Here is an 18957-nt window from a genome sequence, read left to right as displayed (position 1 = left end):
TTCCAGGTTTGCTTTTGGTTTTGCTACTGATTTGGTGGTGCTCTCAGTTTTTCTACAGCCACTAACAAGGAAACCTTCCCCACTTGATTCAGGCACTGGTGCCACAACTCCATGTCAGCCATCAGCCTTACAGCAGCAAGAACTTCCTGCCCAGCCTGTACTTAAGAGTGCTAAAGGTAGAATCGAAGATGCCGCCTACTCCTTGGACTCACATGCCCACAATTAATATGACTATTCAGGAAGCCTAGCTCCAGCACAGGGATTCTTTCTGCTCAGGAAACAGCCAAGGGGATAAATTCAAGTGACAAACATTCCTATTACCTTTGTAACAAAAGTCAGTCTCTATACAAGCCACAGAAGCATCATAAGCTCACAAACCACAAAGCTGTAGAACTTACAGCCAATTAAATTTATTCAAACAAATTAAGCAAGATGCACTGAATATGTAAAAACACATTTTGACTTAGGATTCAAGGTGAAAGGAACAGAAGAAGCAGCTTACTTTGTCACAACCAATCTGTTTTTCCTCATGCTTTCTACTCCTGGTTTCTCCCTTTCAGGTTCTCCTTTCTTTCCAGTCTGTTTTTTTGACTTCTTGTTCACTGCTTGACTGATGGTTTTGGCACAATGTTTTGGCAACAACTGGTAAACAAAAAGAAATAGCCCCTCCAAATTAAAATCCAATTTTTTAGCACACTTCACCACACAAATAACTCATTCTTCCTTTGACACAATATTAGTATTAAAAATTCTTGCTCAAATCACCTTCAATTTTATGAACAGAAAGCTTACCCAAAACAGAGGGAAAACATGTGAACAGGAAATAGAACCATAAAAATCCAGAAAGTTGAATGGAGAAAATCTCAAAGGAGAATTAAAATAGACACAACCATACTCACCTGATCACTCAGTGTACATTGTTCTGTGCAAATGTCGGTGATAAGATTTCGAGCCTGCTTAGCCATTTCATCCAAGAACATGTTACACAAGGAAAGACTACGATCTCCGATATGATGTCGCTGTAAAAAAGGGAGAAAAGGAAGCAGAATTTTCAGTTTCCCATCGGTCTTACAGCACTGCAGAGAACAGTTCACTAATCATGTAACTAGGATATGGAAAATGATAAATTAATTATTCCTCAATAATCTTGACTCCAGGCTAATTTTTTTCTTTTTGGAAGCAATTTGAACCATGAAATTTTCAAAGTCACCATTAAAAATATTTTCTGTAGAAAGAAGCAAAACCAAAAATTTTGAAGAAGTAGGTTTTCATATTTAATTTTGGAGCAAATCTACTTTAATGTGTCCAATACTCCAAGGTCTCTGTGAATGTCCTCTTCATTAATTTGTGCCAATACTAAGTCTAGGGGGAAAAGAGCATGCAACTCAAGCTACAGAGAAAGCAGTGTCCTTCAGACCACTGAAAAAGTCAATGATAAAGCCCTGCTACATTAATTTCTGGATTCTGTTCTTTTGTCACTGGATCTGCACAAGCACAGTCTCTGTCTTGCTGAAATCCTCCTTTCACCACTGATGTTTACTTTCTATTAGCCACACTACGACACATTATACACAGCACAGCAAAGATTATTTTTCCAATACGATAATAGTTACCAAGGCATACAATTCAGAAACTGAATTTCAATTTCTGCTGGCTGGGACAAAATGTGCTTGCTGTAGCTGAATGCACAGTAACTAGTGTCCAGTGGACTTTGGCTACTGATTCTTTACTGTTACTATAATTGTTCTCAAAGATGTCTCTTGTCCTGAAGGGTTAAGCTTTCCTGGAAACCTTTTAGTGCTTGTCTAGTATAAATAGCATTAGCAGCTATTTAAAGCAAAGCACACAAGGAAAATAACTATATAAATGTATATTGCAATGAAGTTTATGTTTAAATAAGTTATGTTAAATAGTATGTTTAATATACACAACCCGTATTGTGTATATTACAATAAATTTATGCAACTAATTGTTTCAGATGAGCACTCTTAAGAAGGAAAACACATTTGCATGAGCACTACATAAATACGACCAAGTTAACTCCCAGACCAATTCCAAAGTCAAGGCACGTACAGGAAATGTACTAAAGGATTTATGCCATTACAACAAAAATAGAAAGAATTTCCTCAGATTCAAACTGCTTCCTTTAACAAAGGGTCCATTTCTTCAAGCAACACTGTATTTTTCAATTTCTAACTATAACCAACAGAGTTTCCATTACCCAGTTCTGACCAAAGCAAATCCTTGCATTATACTGTGTATCACTTTTTTTTTTTTTCTTACTGAAGAAAACTATAACAAGCCATACAGAATCCCCAACTTCCTATTTTCTTCTCCTAACTATGAGTTTACAAACCATTTGACAGGAAAATGGTTGCTTCTAAGTTTTAATAGGCATATAGAATTTATTAGCATCTAAGCCTGAAAAGCCATCTAATTTTTGTATCTAACATAATCTCTCCTTAAAGCAAAGATCAAAATGCCTTCTCACTTCAGAACAGGATTTAGAGAGTTATGCATGAAGAGTCATGTAACAAAGTATCTACTTGTTTTACTTTCATTTTTACATTTTTAGCACTCTCCTCCCTCAAATCTTAAATTGCCATAACAAACACCTTCTTGAAGTGTTCGGCTCTAGTTCACTCTACATTGAATAAGAGACGAAAATAACTAAAATTTTAAAATTACCTCTTCAGGGCAGAGTTCATGGGTACAGCTCATAAAGTGAGTACAAAGCAGTGGGAATGCAATTGAGTATCTTGATTGAGAGGGAAGCTCCAAACACTGCTGAAACATCTTCTCAAAAGCACGACTATAAAAACTGAACAGAATTAATCAGTTATTAATCAGACATTTAAATACAATATATATATTTTTGCTACAAATAAGGTTTATTTCACACAAATCAGATGCGATTAGCATCAGATTTGTAGTTATACCAAAAATTGCCCCACGCTTTCATAACGTTTGTTTTCTGCATTTACTTCTCATGCATTTTATTTGGACTTCTATTTTACACTATTATTATCATCATCATATTTTTATTCTGACATTTACCACATAAGCACTATAAAAACTTGCACTTTTTGCAAAAAAGTATTAAGGAAGAATCTGAAAATGGTTCGTGGTCAATTACATGACTACTTGGAGAATATCTCTGACAGATGTTCATAAATACCTTTTTCAAACTAATTCTTCTAGAAACCAAAAATTCCTATTGATTCTTCCACTGGCCTATCTTCCTACGTGTCTTGGGGATGGTGTATTATCCCATACCATTTTTGGGGATTTTGGTCTGTTTTGTTTTGTTTGTGTCTGGGGTGGCTGCTGTTCCCGCCCCACCCTCCATCCTCCCCAAGCTGTGCGGAGGGTGTTTGGGGGCAGGGGGGGGCAGCCCCCCGGCAGGAAAATGAGGGTGTTCCTAGATCCTGGCAGGGCACGCACTGGCTCTGGGCTTCCCGACAGCAGAGCAGCAAAAGAAACCAAGCCGGCAAACTCAGTCACAGTGCCGAAGCAAAAAAAACCAAACCAAACCAAAAAAAAAAAAAACCCCACAAACAAAACAAAGCAAACAAACAAAAAAAACTCCAAAACCAAAAAAGCAGCAGGCAAAACCCACAGAAACAGCAGGACCCCTGGTCCGAGATACCGGCTGCATGTGTCCAGTCGAACCGCCTGCGCCGGAAGAAAGGGGCTGCCGCTCGCCCCGCCACCAACTCCCTCTGGGAACTGCGTCTTGGCTCCCAAACATCGCCATAGCCCCGGAACCAGGGAGGATGGGGGTGGGGCGGGGACAGCTGCCACCCCTGGGCACAAATCAAAACAAAACAGATCAAACCCCCAAAAATGGTATTGGATAATAAACCATCCCCAAGATATTCCATCCCTTATCCCATACCAGGGAGGATGGGGGCTGGGGCACAGACAGCAGCCATCCTAGGCACAAACACAACAAAACAGATCAAAATCCTCAAAAATGGTATGGGATAATCGACCATCCCCAAGACACTATGAAGCGTGCTATTTAAAAACTACACTTGCAAGGACAAACCAAACAGTAAGTAATAAAAAAATTGTACCGTCAGGTTAGTAGCATACCAAAAGATAGAAAGATCTGAGGTTTCAACCAACATCTCCACCAAAGAATCTACCATTTTTGTGTGGAAAATAATTGTGTTCATCATTTTTCCTAGTTCTCTATGGTCCGCAAGACCAAGTGAAGCTTTAGAAACACTGGTGTAGGCCTGGAAAGACACAACACAATTTATATGTTATATCTGCAGCTGCTTTTTTGCAAATTCCATTGCTATTGCTCAATACCAATGTTAAATACTGCTTGCGCAGTATTTAAAGACCATGTAGGTATCCTTCTCTTTCCACTACAGCTTAAAAAAAGCAAACTGCCTTTCAGTGAAGTCTCTAAATATCCGTTGAATACAACACTAATTCACAGATAAACTGCAGAACAAATGTATTGACAAAACACAAACTTGTAAGCACTCCTTTACCAGCATAGGCAGGCTGAATCACACTCTGCACACCCACCAAATGGCTCAGCCTCAACACATTCTATTTCTGAACTGTTATAAACACCTCCAAGGGATGATTTGCAAAAAGTGCCCAAAGCAGATGAAGCTATATGAAGACATAGCAAATTATCTGTTAAAGTATTTGTTTAAGAGTAGGTTATTTTAAGATAGCCTGTCACCCACTTGCAGTGTGACAATAATCTAGAACAGTAGTAATCTATGAAATATTTTGGTTTTAAGTCAGTGAAGTGTCATGCATATTTATCAATTCTTACCTGCAATCTAAACCAATCTAATCTCATTCCTCTGAAGTCAAATACCTCTCCATCTTCAACTGCATCAGGGAAAAATATAGAACAGAAAACCCTTAGAAAACAATTACAAATTCAGATATACTATATCAGACCTTCTAAAAACCCCAAAGTAGTAAAGAATGATATGGGTAATGAACCTCATGTTTTTACCCAAGAATTTTGATCCAGTGCAGTTACAGCAAAAGAAATTAAAATACCTAGATGAAAATATGTGTAATGTTTTCTATATTAAAAGGTAGGATTACTACCCAATAGCATTCTTTGGAAAAGGGACACACCACAAGAAGCAAATATAAAAATGAAAGAGAAACAAAGGAACAAATGCACTTTATCTGCTTCTACTGATTACAGGAAACAAAAGTGATGAAGCTTTTCAGAGGAATCTGCCAGTCTGTTACCAATTTTCCAAGATCATTTAAACTTACCTTGTTTCACACTTAATGAAGTCATTGTGTTTACAAAAGAGGACATGATGATTGATTCATCTTCTGGGCACACTGAAAGATTCTAAAATAAATGCTGTTATTATTATTATTATTACTTTAAACTTGGTTTACGAAACAATGTCAGTACCCATGCCCCGTTCATCAGCTATACTCTGAAATGTTCAAAAACCTACACAAAATAATTCAATCAATGGAATATTTCAAATAGTGCTATTTAGTAGTTTTCATGTTTTAATTCATTGGTTGATGACAAATACCTAGAAAAGATTGCTTCTAAAGCAACATCAGCTCAACATGAGAAAATCTTTCAGTAAATGTAGCCATGCTACATTTTCTGTCCTGTCTGCAAAGAAAACCTGGCCATGGCAGGATATAATGGAGCCCATGTCAGCATCACTTTGCCTCCAAAAAATTCCTCTCTCAATTTTTTTTTTACAAAAAATTCGAAAATTTTTTACTAAACATTCAAATTTTACAAAATCCAACAAAAATCATTTTAGTTTTAGCCACTAATAGGATCACATTTCTGTTAAATAATGCAACACAGAAGTTTCTCATAATTCCAGCAATAACTGACATTGAAACCTAAAGGCTGAAAAAATCTAAATTACCACTCTATCACTTGTATAATCTGGTGCTTGATAGCTATTATGAATTAATGACAACTAAAATTCACGTCCATTTTTTCCCCTCATTTCAGTTTGGGCTCCATCTAGTGGGGTCACTAGGGAATACAACCAAAGCACTTAAAGTTTATCATTTCTTGGTTGGTCTAAATAAGAAAAGGTTTCTACACAAGTCCTTCAGTGACAGTACCTGTTTCACTGTCTCTAAATATAACAGTGCTTCATAATATTCCTATATGAATACTGAAGTATATAAATTCATACCACTCATAATGGTATGAAGCTGTGTCAGGGGAGGTTTAGGTTGGATCTTAGGAAAAGTTTCCTCCCCCAGAGGGTGGTCAGGCACTGAGCAGGATTCCTGGGGCTTGGGTCAGAGCCCAAATACTGCCAGAGCTCAAGGATCATTTGGACAATGCTTTCAGGCACGGGGGGGATTGTTGGAAAACTGTGTCCTGTGCAGGGCTAGGAACTGGACTTCAATGAGCCTTGTGGGTTCCTTCCAACTGGGATATTCTGTGATTCTATATACAAACCGAAAGTACAACTCTAAATCCCAGAATTAAAGAACAAGTTAATTTGTCTTATTCCATAAAGTTCATCAAAATCCACAAACTGGGATGCCTTTCATGAAGTCATTTTGGACAAAAAGCCCTTGTTAAAATTTGCATTTGAGAACCCAGAACCATGATGTTGCCATACCTGCACGAGCTCATTTAAGACCACTGCATCAAAGCCAGAGAGATACTGTACATAGTATCTCTGCATCACTGGTCCGTATTTTCGCACATGTGCCCTGAGCTCCTCCATGTAGAATATTAGCTCAGCTATGTGCCTAGGCAAAAAGACAAGAAAAATCTTACAAGTATCACTCAAATTATTAAAATTTCTATCAGTGGGATGCTTTTCAAGGGGATTTCCTCCTACACCTTGCTTTTAAAACAATTACCAATAGGTAATTTCGGTATGAAAATATTTGTTGATGTTGTAAAAGGAGCTCACATAGGTAATTTTCTCTGCAAGACAAAATCCACTCAACAGCGACTAAGTTAGCAGGATACCATCATAGTAGTCCTCAAAGGTTTGTATAAATATTCAGTTCTTTTTTTGAATACGAAGTCCTTCTGTAAATCTCAACTTGAAAAAAATTTGTTTCTCAAAAAGTGGTAAAACCTGAAAAATACAAGTTTAATAATGGCTTTTCTGGTTTTTTTTCAAGCCATGAGGATGGTTAAGATGGTTTCAGAAAGGCTCTGGAACCTCCATCTTTCCTTAGCACCTAAGTCCAGCGAAGAGAACCCAAGATTTTCCCACTCCAGCTCTATAAATGGCCTTGTGATTGTTACTTGTTTAAATTCCTGCAGTCTTTCAGTTCAACCTTGTGTTCAATAATCTTGAGAAGTCTCCTGCCTAACCACACTTGTAAGATCTCGTAATCATATTTCTCATTTTTACCATCTGTTTAGGGTGAACTAACGCCATATTACATAAATAAAGCTTAGCTGATTTAAAAGACAGTTCTGCTATAAGAGACATTCTACAAATCAACAAATAAAGCTTTTTGAAAGTTTTCTTGCCTCCTTCATTGATTTGATCAATGCAACACAAAAAAGCTTTATTTTTGCCTATTCAAAGTTAAAAAACCAAAACTTAAATAGAATATTTTTATTTTATAAATGAATTTTCACTGATGTGCTCCAATTTCTAGGACAGTATTTCCAGTTTTCTGTTTTGATGGGACACTTAATACTCCCAAGTAAAAATTTTCTGAACATTCCTAACTGCTCCATACAGCCAACCTTTCCTGAGATTCCATTGCCTTCAAATTTATTTTGTCTGTGAAATTCTAGTACTGAAGGTATTGCATTAAAAATGAACATACTTATCTATGAAATCATCTGCGCTCTTCTTTGGCATATTATCTGCATGACGAAGAAGCCAAATAATTTCATCACGAGCAAAGGATAATGCCATAAATACAAAAAGTGCCTGAAAAACAAAAGTTGTTCACAAACTTATCAATATATACAGCAGCTGGATAGTTTATGCACTCAAGAGGCAACTAGTCTCTAATCTCTCAACTTCTCTAAAACCCAAGAATTTAAAAAATTAAGTAGGTTTTGTCAGAGTGAAGTGAGGGGTCTTTTCCCCCCAAAGAAAATAAATATTGGATTTACCATTGAGAAACACACTGGAAGATTGCACAAATGCAAACCATAAGAGCCATCATTACCTTGGGCCCCAACAGGCCTGGCTGATCAGACAAGACAGTGGCCAGTTCTTTGAGTGCAGAACGTAAAAACTTGCGTCTCTCTCTATGCATTGAACCGCTGCATCAAAAGAACATACATTATCCACTATGCTAGCCACAGAACATTTGATTTTCAAAAGCATTTAAGATCAAGCGTAGGCAGATTATTATACCAACTTCAAAAGTTCATAATTTTGAAGAATGTGGTTCAAAAAATTGGCATCCTCATCACCAACACCGTATATTCTTGAAGTATCATTAAATTTAAACCCCAAGTTCTCTGCCCCCTCTCTGTGATACGCATTTGACTACATTAAAACATTTCTATTTAATCTGCATTCACATTTGGTAACCAGACAAAACGTAACTAAAGAATAAACTAAATGATTCCATCCTGATAATTTGAAAAATAATCTAAAACTTGGGAAGTTCAATTGGTAATGACATTAAGCAAATCCAGATTTAAAAGAACAATCAGTACATGATCTCATTTGAAAATGCATTACTAATTCAGCATTTCACAAATTCTGTTTGTACAATCTTTATAAGTTTGTTTTAAGAAAACCAATACTAAAATCTGTCAGAAAAATTTTTTAAGACACTTACGCATGTGAAACAGCAGCTTCTTTGCACTCTCTGATGTCGTTAATACGCTTGTTGTAGCTACAAGTAAAAACCAATCAGATACGGTATAAGAATCAGTAGCACATTTTAGCAAGAGCTGAGTGGGACTTAAGAGGAGCTACAATGTAATCGCAAGCAGGGTACAGCAGAAAACTCACATCAGCTCCTGAGCAGAGCGAAATGCCAAAACTGGATATCCAAGGCAAAAATACTTTCTACCAAAGGGCTCCTGGTGTTTGCTGGTAGAGGTCTCAGCTTTGTTTCTGAGTTTTCATATAATGTACTGCAGAAACAGTGGCAGCAAGATGCAATTTCTCAAGCAAACTCTAGATTCGTAACATAATTTCCCCTCAGATTTGTGGGTGAGATCATTAATCCTAGAGACTTGCCATTTTAGAGACTGATTCGCCAGGCTTTCAGTACTGAGATAAAAAAAGGTGTGGTGGTTATGAAATCAGGTCCCTAAAATTTATGCATTAAAGAAACAGTCAAGATACCAAGGGGGAAAAAAAAAATCTTTGTGTACTTAAGCAGAACTTGTGTGAAGCAGAAGTAACCTGTTTGAAACAGTTCTTCAAGAAATAGGGTGTTTTTAGTAGAGATTCTGAAAGGAGAACAAAAGCTTACCCTCTTATGTTTACAAACAAATCTTCTGCAGCTTTGTGAATATGGAACACTTCGTCTCGAAACAGAGCCAAGCAAGAGCTGCTTTGAAGTGCAAGTTTCCAAAGATTCAAAGCTGTAGCATCACTATTTAGGATTCCATGGCACAAAATAAATCCAACTTCAGAAGTTCACATTGATGTATGTCACAAACCAGATGCACAAAGACAGTAAGAGAACAGTGAGATTATTATGTATTTTGTCTTAAATAGTTTGCATAGATCATTAATAAACTCTTTAATGAATAACATTTTCTAATACATAAAAAATACCTCCCTATTTCTAATGGAGGTATTTTTGCAATATTTTTGTAAAATTAATTACTTCATGCTGATAGTACTTGACTATTTTCATCAGAATAACTAAAGCCCTCACTTCCAGTCAAAGTCTGGAACATACTGATGACAAACTCTATTCCAGCAGCATGCGCTGAATTCTAGCTTCACTGCATGTATGTACAAATGAGATTTAATCAAGTCCTCCAGAATCTTATTTGAATACAACAGGTATCGTACAGTACAGAAAGCAAGTAGTCTTTTAAATGTTAACCGATTTTTTAATACAACCATGAGCCGTTTCAGAATATTTTACTCACAAATGATCCATTTTTCCATTGCATCCAGAGATAGGTATTCACACGGCATCTGTTAAAAAACCAGTAATTTGTAGCACACTAATTATAAGTACTTTTTAGCAAAAAAGGACAAACAAAGCCTTAAATGCTGATGAATCATAGAAGGCTGCTGACCGCTAACAGCGATTCAGTGTTTCAGCACTTCAGAAACTGAGGGTTAAAATATTATGTGAGTTTCCATACCCTCCACCACCTTGAACAAATTTTGACAAATATTTATTTTCAATAAACATTGTATTTAACAATATTTAAGAACTAAAAGCTTTTGATGGATACTAATCATAACTTGACAGCCGTTAAAGCTTCAATTTTTTTCAGAAAGATAACCATTCATATCACAACTGAGGCAGCAAGAGCAAACAAAAATTTTAAAGGAAGGACCAGTTCTGATTTCCAGTCTCCTGGATCACAAACACCTGAGAGGATACACAGGATTCCTTCCCTCTACGGCTGCAGAAGTCAACATTGCTTCCCTTCATCTTTTGGTCAACAAATACTGAAACTGAAGGCACAAGTTAACGTAACAGAAGAAACTAATCAGCCTATTTACTTCTCTGATTAAAAGTCACATAGAGGTAATTCAACAGGCAACTATTTTACAGAAAACCTTACTTAACTCTATCATATAATATAAATTAAAAGACCATACTGTGTCAGACTGTGCAGGATTAAGCATTGTACTGGGGGCACTGATGAGGCTCAGTAGTTGTGCATTTCTCCACTGGTCAGCTGAGAGATTTCGTCGAGGATACACCATCTGGAGTGAAATCAGAGCATCTGAAAGGGACTAGAAAGCAGTCTAATGGTTAGTTTGAATGGTTAGTACTATTTCATCAGTAGAGCTGTTTCCTCAGCATTATTACTAACAGTCATCAAAACATTTTAGTGAAGTAGTTCTGAAATTAAACCTGAGGTTAAACCCCATTGCATCTAGTTTATTTAACATATAAAAGACTACTCCAGGCTAGAGGAAAGATGCAAAGAAACAAGAGAGTTTGATTTCTATTTTTAGCTAGAGTTACAAAATCCTGAATTCAGAATTAGAGGACATGGAAAAAAACCAATAAGGCACAAAAGCCCTCTCACATACAACTGGAAGTTGTTCATTATTTATTCAAGTATTCCAATTGTTGTGTTACTCCCTTCCCTGCCACTTCCTTTAGTACGTTCTTCCCTCTTTGGTAGCAAACTATAATTGTTTTGACCAGATATTGTCTGCAGGAACATCTTTGTAGCAAATTAAGCTTATCCAGGCAAGTGTATCCAAAGTCTTTTCCCTGACTTTTGTACCAATACTGGTGCTTGTAAGAATCCTCAGGGAGACAGATCTGAGCACTGCGAGAGAAGAAGTCACTCACGCAAAAAGACCAAAGTCATCTGCCGAAGCTAATGTAAAGGACTAAACAACTGTCAGGTTTGCTGCAAAGCAGTGGGACGACAACTTAAAAGTGTGCATTTCCATGAGAGTGCAATATGGCACCTGAAGAGATCCCTGACCTCAATTTATACTTCTAGCACAAAATAAGCATAAGAGCAAAAATCAGACTGAAAGGCATTTTCACAAATGTTTCAATGAAAAGGACTGATCCACTATTAAATACAAGAGCATAAATAAAGATAATACTGAGAAGTAAAGCATCTTTGCTAAAATGTTATTACTTGTAAATATTACTTGTAGATGTTGTTACTTGTAAATGTAATATTACTTGTAATATTACTTGGAAATATTACTTGTAGATGGGATCCTTAGCTAAGTAAGTCATATCAAGACAGGAATCATGGAGAGGAAAGTGTAACAACAATAAGATTACAGACAAATTTGAAGTATTGGAAACTATTGCACTTCAGAGCACTTAGCAAAGTAGCTGGAAAACCCTGAACTTCTACTGACAATCCTAAAAGATTTAAGGAAATAGCAAAAAATCTCAAGAAAACTAGAGAAGTAAAACACAACCAGTACCTAAACTTCAAAACAGGTAAAGAAAAACGCAAACCTTAAAAACTTTAGGTAATAACTTAGAATTTAACTTAAGCTCCTGCCAAAGATTCCAAAGTAAGTTGTAATTGTTAGGCAATTAATTTGCAAGCACCTAGAAAGTAACATCTTTATAATAGTTGGTCAGTCCTGATCAGAGAAATCTAGTTTCCTTTGACAGGATAGCAAATCTAGTGAACAAATGGGAAGCGATAAAACAGGATCTACATTGACTTTGGCGAGGCTTCTGAAGCTTTTCCAAGGTATTCTTACATGAAAATACAGCCTAGATAAAACATCACAGAACTGCAACACAACCATGTAAGAACAGAAACTTAGAAACATCTGTACAGAATGGACTAAAGGAATTGAGCTCCTTTAACTCAGTGAAGGCAACTCAGCAGCTTGAGTACAGGAGCTACTGTTAAAGAGGCAGTGGTTATCTCCAGGGTTCCCAGTTTAAGGACAATACAAAGCAAAACCCCTCGGGTTACAAAATAGAAAATCATATTCATCTAGGACGGCAATCTAACAAAACAACCAACTTCACAGAAACACTGTGAATCTCTTTAATTTCAAGCTACAAGCCTACACAAAACACAGAAGTAGCTATTCTCAGATGATCTACAACTGATTTTTAATTAATTTCTAATCCTTAGTGAATAAAATGGCACCTTCCAAATGGGTCTTATCATTCCTGTATTTCTGCAGGTTCTGCTTTTAAATAGGGTATCAATCCCCAGCCCTAGATGTTCAATGTAAGCAGAAATCTCATGTAAATTTTATAACAAATGGCCTTCGACAGAACAAACTCCATTTACTTTTTATCTCTGTTTCTCCCAATTAAGGTTACTGCATGCCTGTGAAAAGTAGTTACATACTTTACTGTGAGGTACAAATTCCTCCATCATTTTCTTTAAAGGATTTTCATAATCCACAATCATCTGGCCAAGGCGTGGATATTCTCTGTCACTAAAAGCAAAACCAAACAATTCACTTAGGTGTAGCTGTTACTATCATTAACATTATACCCATCTTTTATACAATAATTTTTTTTACCTTGCTCCATGTGTCATTTCATGGGCATAGTTATACAATCCAATGATAGCCTTCCTTTCTTCAATTCGGGACAGCAGTATCATTAGAGTGGTGTAGGTTATAATCAAATCTAGGTAGTTCTTTGTTAAATCAAAGTTTACAGTCTAGAAATGAAAACCAGTACATTATCATTCTAAAACTTTTAGAAACAAGCATATAACATTTTACCTTACACTTCCATCAACTTTCAGAATTTTTTAAATACAATGGGCTGTCTTTTGAACAAAGTTCTTGTTCTGGTTGCACATGACTTTGTATAACCTTAATTTATTCATTCAGATTCCCAGAACTGTTTGTACTCATGAAAGCAAAGGATCCAATTAAATCCTTCCAGGCCTAAGTGTTACACATTACCTGACAGATAAGAAAACTTTTCTTGTCACTAAGCAGTCAGCGGTGCCGTGCCTATGAACTGTATTTTAGTAAGATCCTAATGTAAAAGACTAGCACATATCCCACTGGCCTTGTAACATCATTTCACAGAACACATACCTGTTCCTTTTTCATATTATGAATCTAGTCGAGCAAATTTAGAATAATGACAAAAACTTACAAGATGACATTATGAACATTAAGAAAGTTGAAACCAACAGGAAAAGGTGTTGGAGGTTTTCTTTTAGGGTTTTAGGGGGTTTTTTTCTATGGTTTTTTTTTGGGGGGGGAGGAGGGTCAGGGTGGGTTTAAATATAAGACTTTCAGATGCTTTTGTAGTTGCTTTAGTCAACCCCAAAAGTGACCTCCTCACATAGCTTAGGTGGACACCAGTAATATTCTTGTCTTGTGAGTCTCACAAGGCATAAGCATACAGATGACTGGGAATTAACTTGCAGATACAATAAATCAAAAATTACTGGAAAATTTTTATGTCTCGTAACAATACTGCTACTACTGTCTGTAAGAAGCGTACTGAGAAAAGTCTGTCTCTCTATTATAAAAGTTAGAAATCTGAACCCTACATTGTTTTTATTTCTCTTGCATTTATTACTAGAGACGTGATGTTTCTTGGACTAAGAAAAGCAAGTCCTTCTTCCCACAGGACTCCGAATAGAAACATTTTTGAAAATTTAAACCTAGAAACTTACAATATCAAAGAAGACTTGGCAAACATCAATAGTGTTCAGCAGCTCACAGACATGGTCCTTGAAAAACAAAGGAATAACTTCAGTTTAACAAGATATTAAATCACATTACTACGATTAGTGATGGAGCTTCATTTTTTTTAACTTGAAGAACAAAGCTGCAAGTTCAGCTATTTCATTATATAGTGTTATTTCATTAATAAAATTACAGAAACCTAATGTGACAGAACAACTTACACATTTGTAATAGCTTACCTTAAATTCCATAACATCAACGAACGTGAAGTAGTATAATGCCAGGTTCTTCAAAATCTCTGATTTTTCTTTCTGGAGCTGAGCAAGCTGTTGCTAAAAGAGAAACACAAACATGCACACTGTTCTTAGAAGATCTTGAGAAGACTGCTGAAAAGTAATACCTGTGAAGCGCAGAGTAACCACCAGGCTATGCAAAGAAGCTGTAACACAGTTTTCTAAGACTGAGGTCTGTGTGCCTCAAATACACACAGAGTACTCAGCACTGATCATTTTAACAGCTGCCAACCACATTTTGAAGATAAAAGTTACATTAGTACACGTTAGTACCAGAGTCATATTGTTTAGCTCAGCTAGAGATGAAAATGGTAGTTAGGAAAAGTGTTACCATATGTATGATTTGCAAAAGCAGAACAGTACATGAGCACAAACCAGTATGCCAAAACCAAAATAATTATGTTACTTGAGGTGGAAGAACATAATGTGGCAGGTTACAAACTTTACTACAGAAAAACATTATGCTTTTAAATTCTGAACTTACCAAAAAGAATATCCAGGCAAAGCCACGTTAAGCATGCAAAATAAAATGTAGATACAAACATAAAATACAGTAACGGTTCTTTGACCAGTTCCATATAAACACAATAATACATTCAAACAAAAGCGACAAAAGAAAGAAACATAAAAGAAGCAAAACACTAGCATTAGACACTGGTGGATAAAATGGAAGAGGCAAACATGAATACAAAGGTAAAATAGTTAACATGGATTTCTTTTTTCTTAATATTTTAAACAGAAAATGAAATATCATTTATTTTTAAAGATTTTCTGAAGGAACCAGATTGATCACTTAGACAATTAAGAACACAAAACAGCAGCTGTTAGTGAACAGCCATTCTGTTTATCTATGTATGACAGTCTCACAGCACTGCAAGATATTTAACTTGCAATATCCAGCTACAAATTACGTCTCCTTCCTGATACAGGAATTTAAATGAGTTAAAGCAGTCACAATAGGAAAAAGTGCCCTCCAAAAATCTGCACGATTTTAAATTAAAGATGATCAAGTTAAATAATATATTTTTCTCAACAAGAGCAATCAATTATAAGAAAGATTTAAAAATTGCTTCAAATCAATTAGCTTACTTTCATGAGAGGTTAGAACTGAGTATGCTTCTTCAGCTCACTCATTTATAAAGCTGTGCTCTGTATTCTCTGTTTTATGTAAACCATCAAAATTCCTCTAAATTCCTAAAACAAAGTGCCTGGACCACAACGAGGTATCATATATAAAATAAGTTTCGCTTCTTTCCTCTGAATTTTTAGAGGTGATGATAATTTTTTAGAAGCCTTGAGCCATAAGACTTTCATTATTGTCAAGGAAGACAAGAATAGACAGTTAAGAGCAAATCAGAATGGCTACATTATAAAAGACTCCTGCCTACTCTTAAACCATTGCCAAGGATTGGGCTTTGAATGCTTGCCTGTACATTATTTAAGTCTCTTTCACATAGCCATCAGTTGAGGCTTAATTGAAAGCGGTGCAAGTACGTGTTTTATTTTGTAACTTGTCCTGATAAATCTCATGCACCAGGAAATAGGTTATTTCCATTTAATCTGCTGCTGTACAAAAATTTGCTTTCAAATCCCATGACTAGTATTTTGATCCTCAGCATGAAGATTAAAGCTATACCTTTCCCAGTGTATAGCTTTAACTTCAGCTGCCTTGAGCTCAGAAAATAAAGCATCCAGCATCATCACACACAGACTCCGGAGCTCCAGCAGGTCTGTGCAGCTCCAGTACACTTTCAGGCCAGCTTGTGTCTATACTTGGAGCCACTCCAGAGGAAAGCCTGCTTTGTACTTTCAGGACTGCTTCATCAGTCAACAGTTCTTACGCAATGAAAATTCAGGTAAGATGTGTGGTTTTAATTTTGCACCCTGGCCCTAGTGCTTCAAGCATTTCTTGCCAGTTTGTAGAAGACTAAGCAGAAATAGGGGTTTTTTCTGTGCAACTAATACAAGTGTGAACCAGATGAATCTGAAAAGTCCTTTCAAGAATTTTCAGGAAGAGACGACAGGGCGTGACCCAGAAATAAGATTAATTCTAGTGCAGAGAGAAGACAAAACCAAAACTCATTACCACTGCACATAACGCCTTAACAACGTTTTTCCCACTGCAATCCTAACTCATAGTAAGCAAGGTGCAATGCTGAAGAAGACTCTCAAGATTATAGGTTGCTGTACACCACACCTATTTTTGGTATAACAAATAGTAACTGAATGTCCACTCCTGCAGGACACCACAATTTCAAGCCAGAATACATCAAGTGGGGAGATACGGCAAACAGGGAGATGGGAATTATGATTGCAAAAGAAATAATAGATTTTCAGAAATTCTGTGAAGCTGTACAGAGTATAGGGAGGTATTTGCCACACTCAGCTAAGGATTATGGAATCACTGCTGTGCATTCTTACCTTGCTACCTATATTCGCAGAAATATTTATACTTAAGCGATGCTAAAACTTTCCTACAGAGTTAAGATGATCATTCTTTGAATGCTGAGTGTTGAAGGGGTCAGTAAACTTTTACTTAAAATAGTACTATCAAAGTAAAATGATATATAAACTGACTGTTATATCAGTATGGGGCCAATAGTTCAATTTATAGAGCACAGCCTGATCAGTGATGTTTAGAAGAACAGCTTACAAGCATGCAGTGTCTTGGATGTTTATTTGCTTTTTTATCATTCAGGAATGTGGGTGTAGCTCTTTGCACAACCACAGCATTAAAACTTTCCATTACTAATTTCCTAACAGCTGGTTAGAAGTTGCTGGTGCTATTTTGATTTGTATTTGCTTTTTTCCTTAGCCTGCAATTCATTATTCAAAGTTTACAATAACCAACAAAAGTAGGTATATCCTAAAATAGGATATACTGAAGAAATAACTCTTTAACCATCATTCTTTTTACTATAGCTGACTACGCCTTGTAGACTGGTTAGCTGTAAATTGGTTTATTTATTCTTGGAATTTGAAGTACAAATTATACCAACAGTATTTTTGTTGCATGAGGTGAATTAGATTTAAGACCTGTGAAAACCTGTAGAAATTTCAGCGTAATATGGCAAGACCGAAAAAACTCCCAAATAATTAATCTGAGATTATTTCTTTTGCCTATTAACAAAAAACCACATCTCTGATCATGTTTTAATATTATTTATAAATAACAAAGAGTGAAGCTAACACTTTGTGAATATATTACCTACAGGAGAAGGAACTGATCTTTAACTTGTGCCTTTCCTTCTTTACATTAAATCCCTAAGATCCTTCACAGTCGATTATGTAAACAGAGAAAGGACATTAAAAGAAGCATAAAACAAATCAGAAAGTGCAAGACAGCCTCACTTAGAGCTTATATGAACACAATGGCTCAGACAAGGGAGAAATGATACAGCCCTGGCATACTAATCACGTGAATAAATACCAGTTTAATACCACAGCTTGCAAAAAAGATTAGACAACTAGAAGAGGTTGTTCAGAGAGGTTTATGTGTGTAAAAACAAAGGGTACCCCTAGTCCTAGAATTTTTTATCATGTTTATTTGATTGGTAGCAGTAGTATGTGAAAAAATTACTTATTTCATGATCCAGAAGTAGACAGTAGGAAGGGGAGTTTTCTGCTTCTTATATCAGTGTGATATTTTTCCTGCAAGTTTGATCATTAAACACTTGTATTTGTTTTCTACAATCCAACACCATAGATATTACCACGTCCTCAGTGAAAATACCATCAACTTAATCTTACCAGCTGGAATATAAGCCCCCAAAAAAGCAGTATTATAAATTCTGACTGTTAAATTTCTGGAGAGAGAGGTAAATCATCACTGCCAGTATTCTTACTGTCATGTTATACTCACTATGCTTGTCACCTATAGAGTCTTTAGAAGAACATCTGAAACAATTAATTTGAACAATGTTTTGTGTCTACAAAATCCATAGCAGAACAGCAGGGAAAGATAGAAGCAACTAAGAAAATGAAGAAAATTAGTTTTAAATTCTGTAAATTAACTCTAGAATTATGGATATGTCCTTGGTTTTCTTATTTCCAGTTAAAACAGTTTCTGAAGTACTGTGCTGCATATAAAAAGATAAAATAGAATATTTAAAGTGTTTACTAACGAATGTATGTCTACCACAAGATCTATTTTAGTTTGTTTTCAAGTTTCTAGCACTAAGGTAACTGTTTGGAAAAGGAAATAGCCACCCGTGGTGCTCCATAACTGTTACCATTCCCAGAGAATTAATAATGGCAGACAACTGGAGCAGGGAGGCTTCTCTTTAAAAACTCATCCGCCTCTCAGCCATAAGAAACAGTTTCCCCATTTTCTCAACTTCATTTACAACTTTTGCAAATTTTTTACAATTCATACTATTTTTTGAATGCCATCTCAGTGGGGTTTTTTT

The 18957-nt window shown here is 36.1% G+C and overlaps 1 protein-coding gene across 4 annotated transcripts in view; it reads right to left on the bottom strand.

The window, feature by feature from the left end:
• Positions 1–18957, bottom strand: part of NCKAP1 (NCK associated protein 1) — a 62166-nt gene that overhangs the window by 25673 nt on the left and 17536 nt on the right. For 2 of the 4 annotated variants that reach the window (XM_048308619.1, XM_048308621.1), the window contains 17 exons: positions 14495–14587; positions 14243–14299; positions 13122–13264; positions 12944–13034; positions 10737–10874; positions 10049–10097; positions 9418–9574; positions 8773–8829; positions 8149–8245; positions 7798–7904; positions 6618–6750; positions 5269–5350; positions 4805–4863; positions 4099–4244; positions 2689–2821; positions 900–1019; positions 503–642 (listed from right to left, as the gene is read on the bottom strand). In XM_048308619.1, the coding sequence (XP_048164576.1) occupies positions 503–642; positions 900–1019; positions 2689–2821; positions 4099–4244; positions 4805–4863; positions 5269–5350; positions 6618–6750; positions 7798–7904; positions 8149–8245; positions 8773–8829; positions 9418–9574; positions 10049–10097; positions 10737–10874; positions 12944–13034; positions 13122–13264; positions 14243–14299; positions 14495–14587 (1802 nt within the window). The remainder of the gene's footprint in view (positions 1–502; positions 643–899; positions 1020–2688; positions 2822–4098; positions 4245–4804; positions 4864–5268; positions 5351–6617; positions 6751–7797; positions 7905–8148; positions 8246–8772; positions 8830–9417; positions 9575–10048; positions 10098–10736; positions 10875–12943; positions 13035–13121; positions 13265–14242; positions 14300–14494; positions 14588–18957) is intronic. The other 2 variants (XM_048308620.1, XM_048308623.1) reach the window with 1 other exon arrangement.

The sequence above is a fragment of the Corvus hawaiiensis genome, chromosome 7 (genome assembly GCF_020740725.1).
Source record: "Corvus hawaiiensis isolate bCorHaw1 chromosome 7, bCorHaw1.pri.cur, whole genome shotgun sequence".
Lineage (NCBI taxonomy): Eukaryota > Metazoa > Chordata > Aves > Passeriformes > Corvidae > Corvus > Corvus hawaiiensis.
This window is presented reverse-complemented; position numbering and strand designations above follow the sequence as displayed.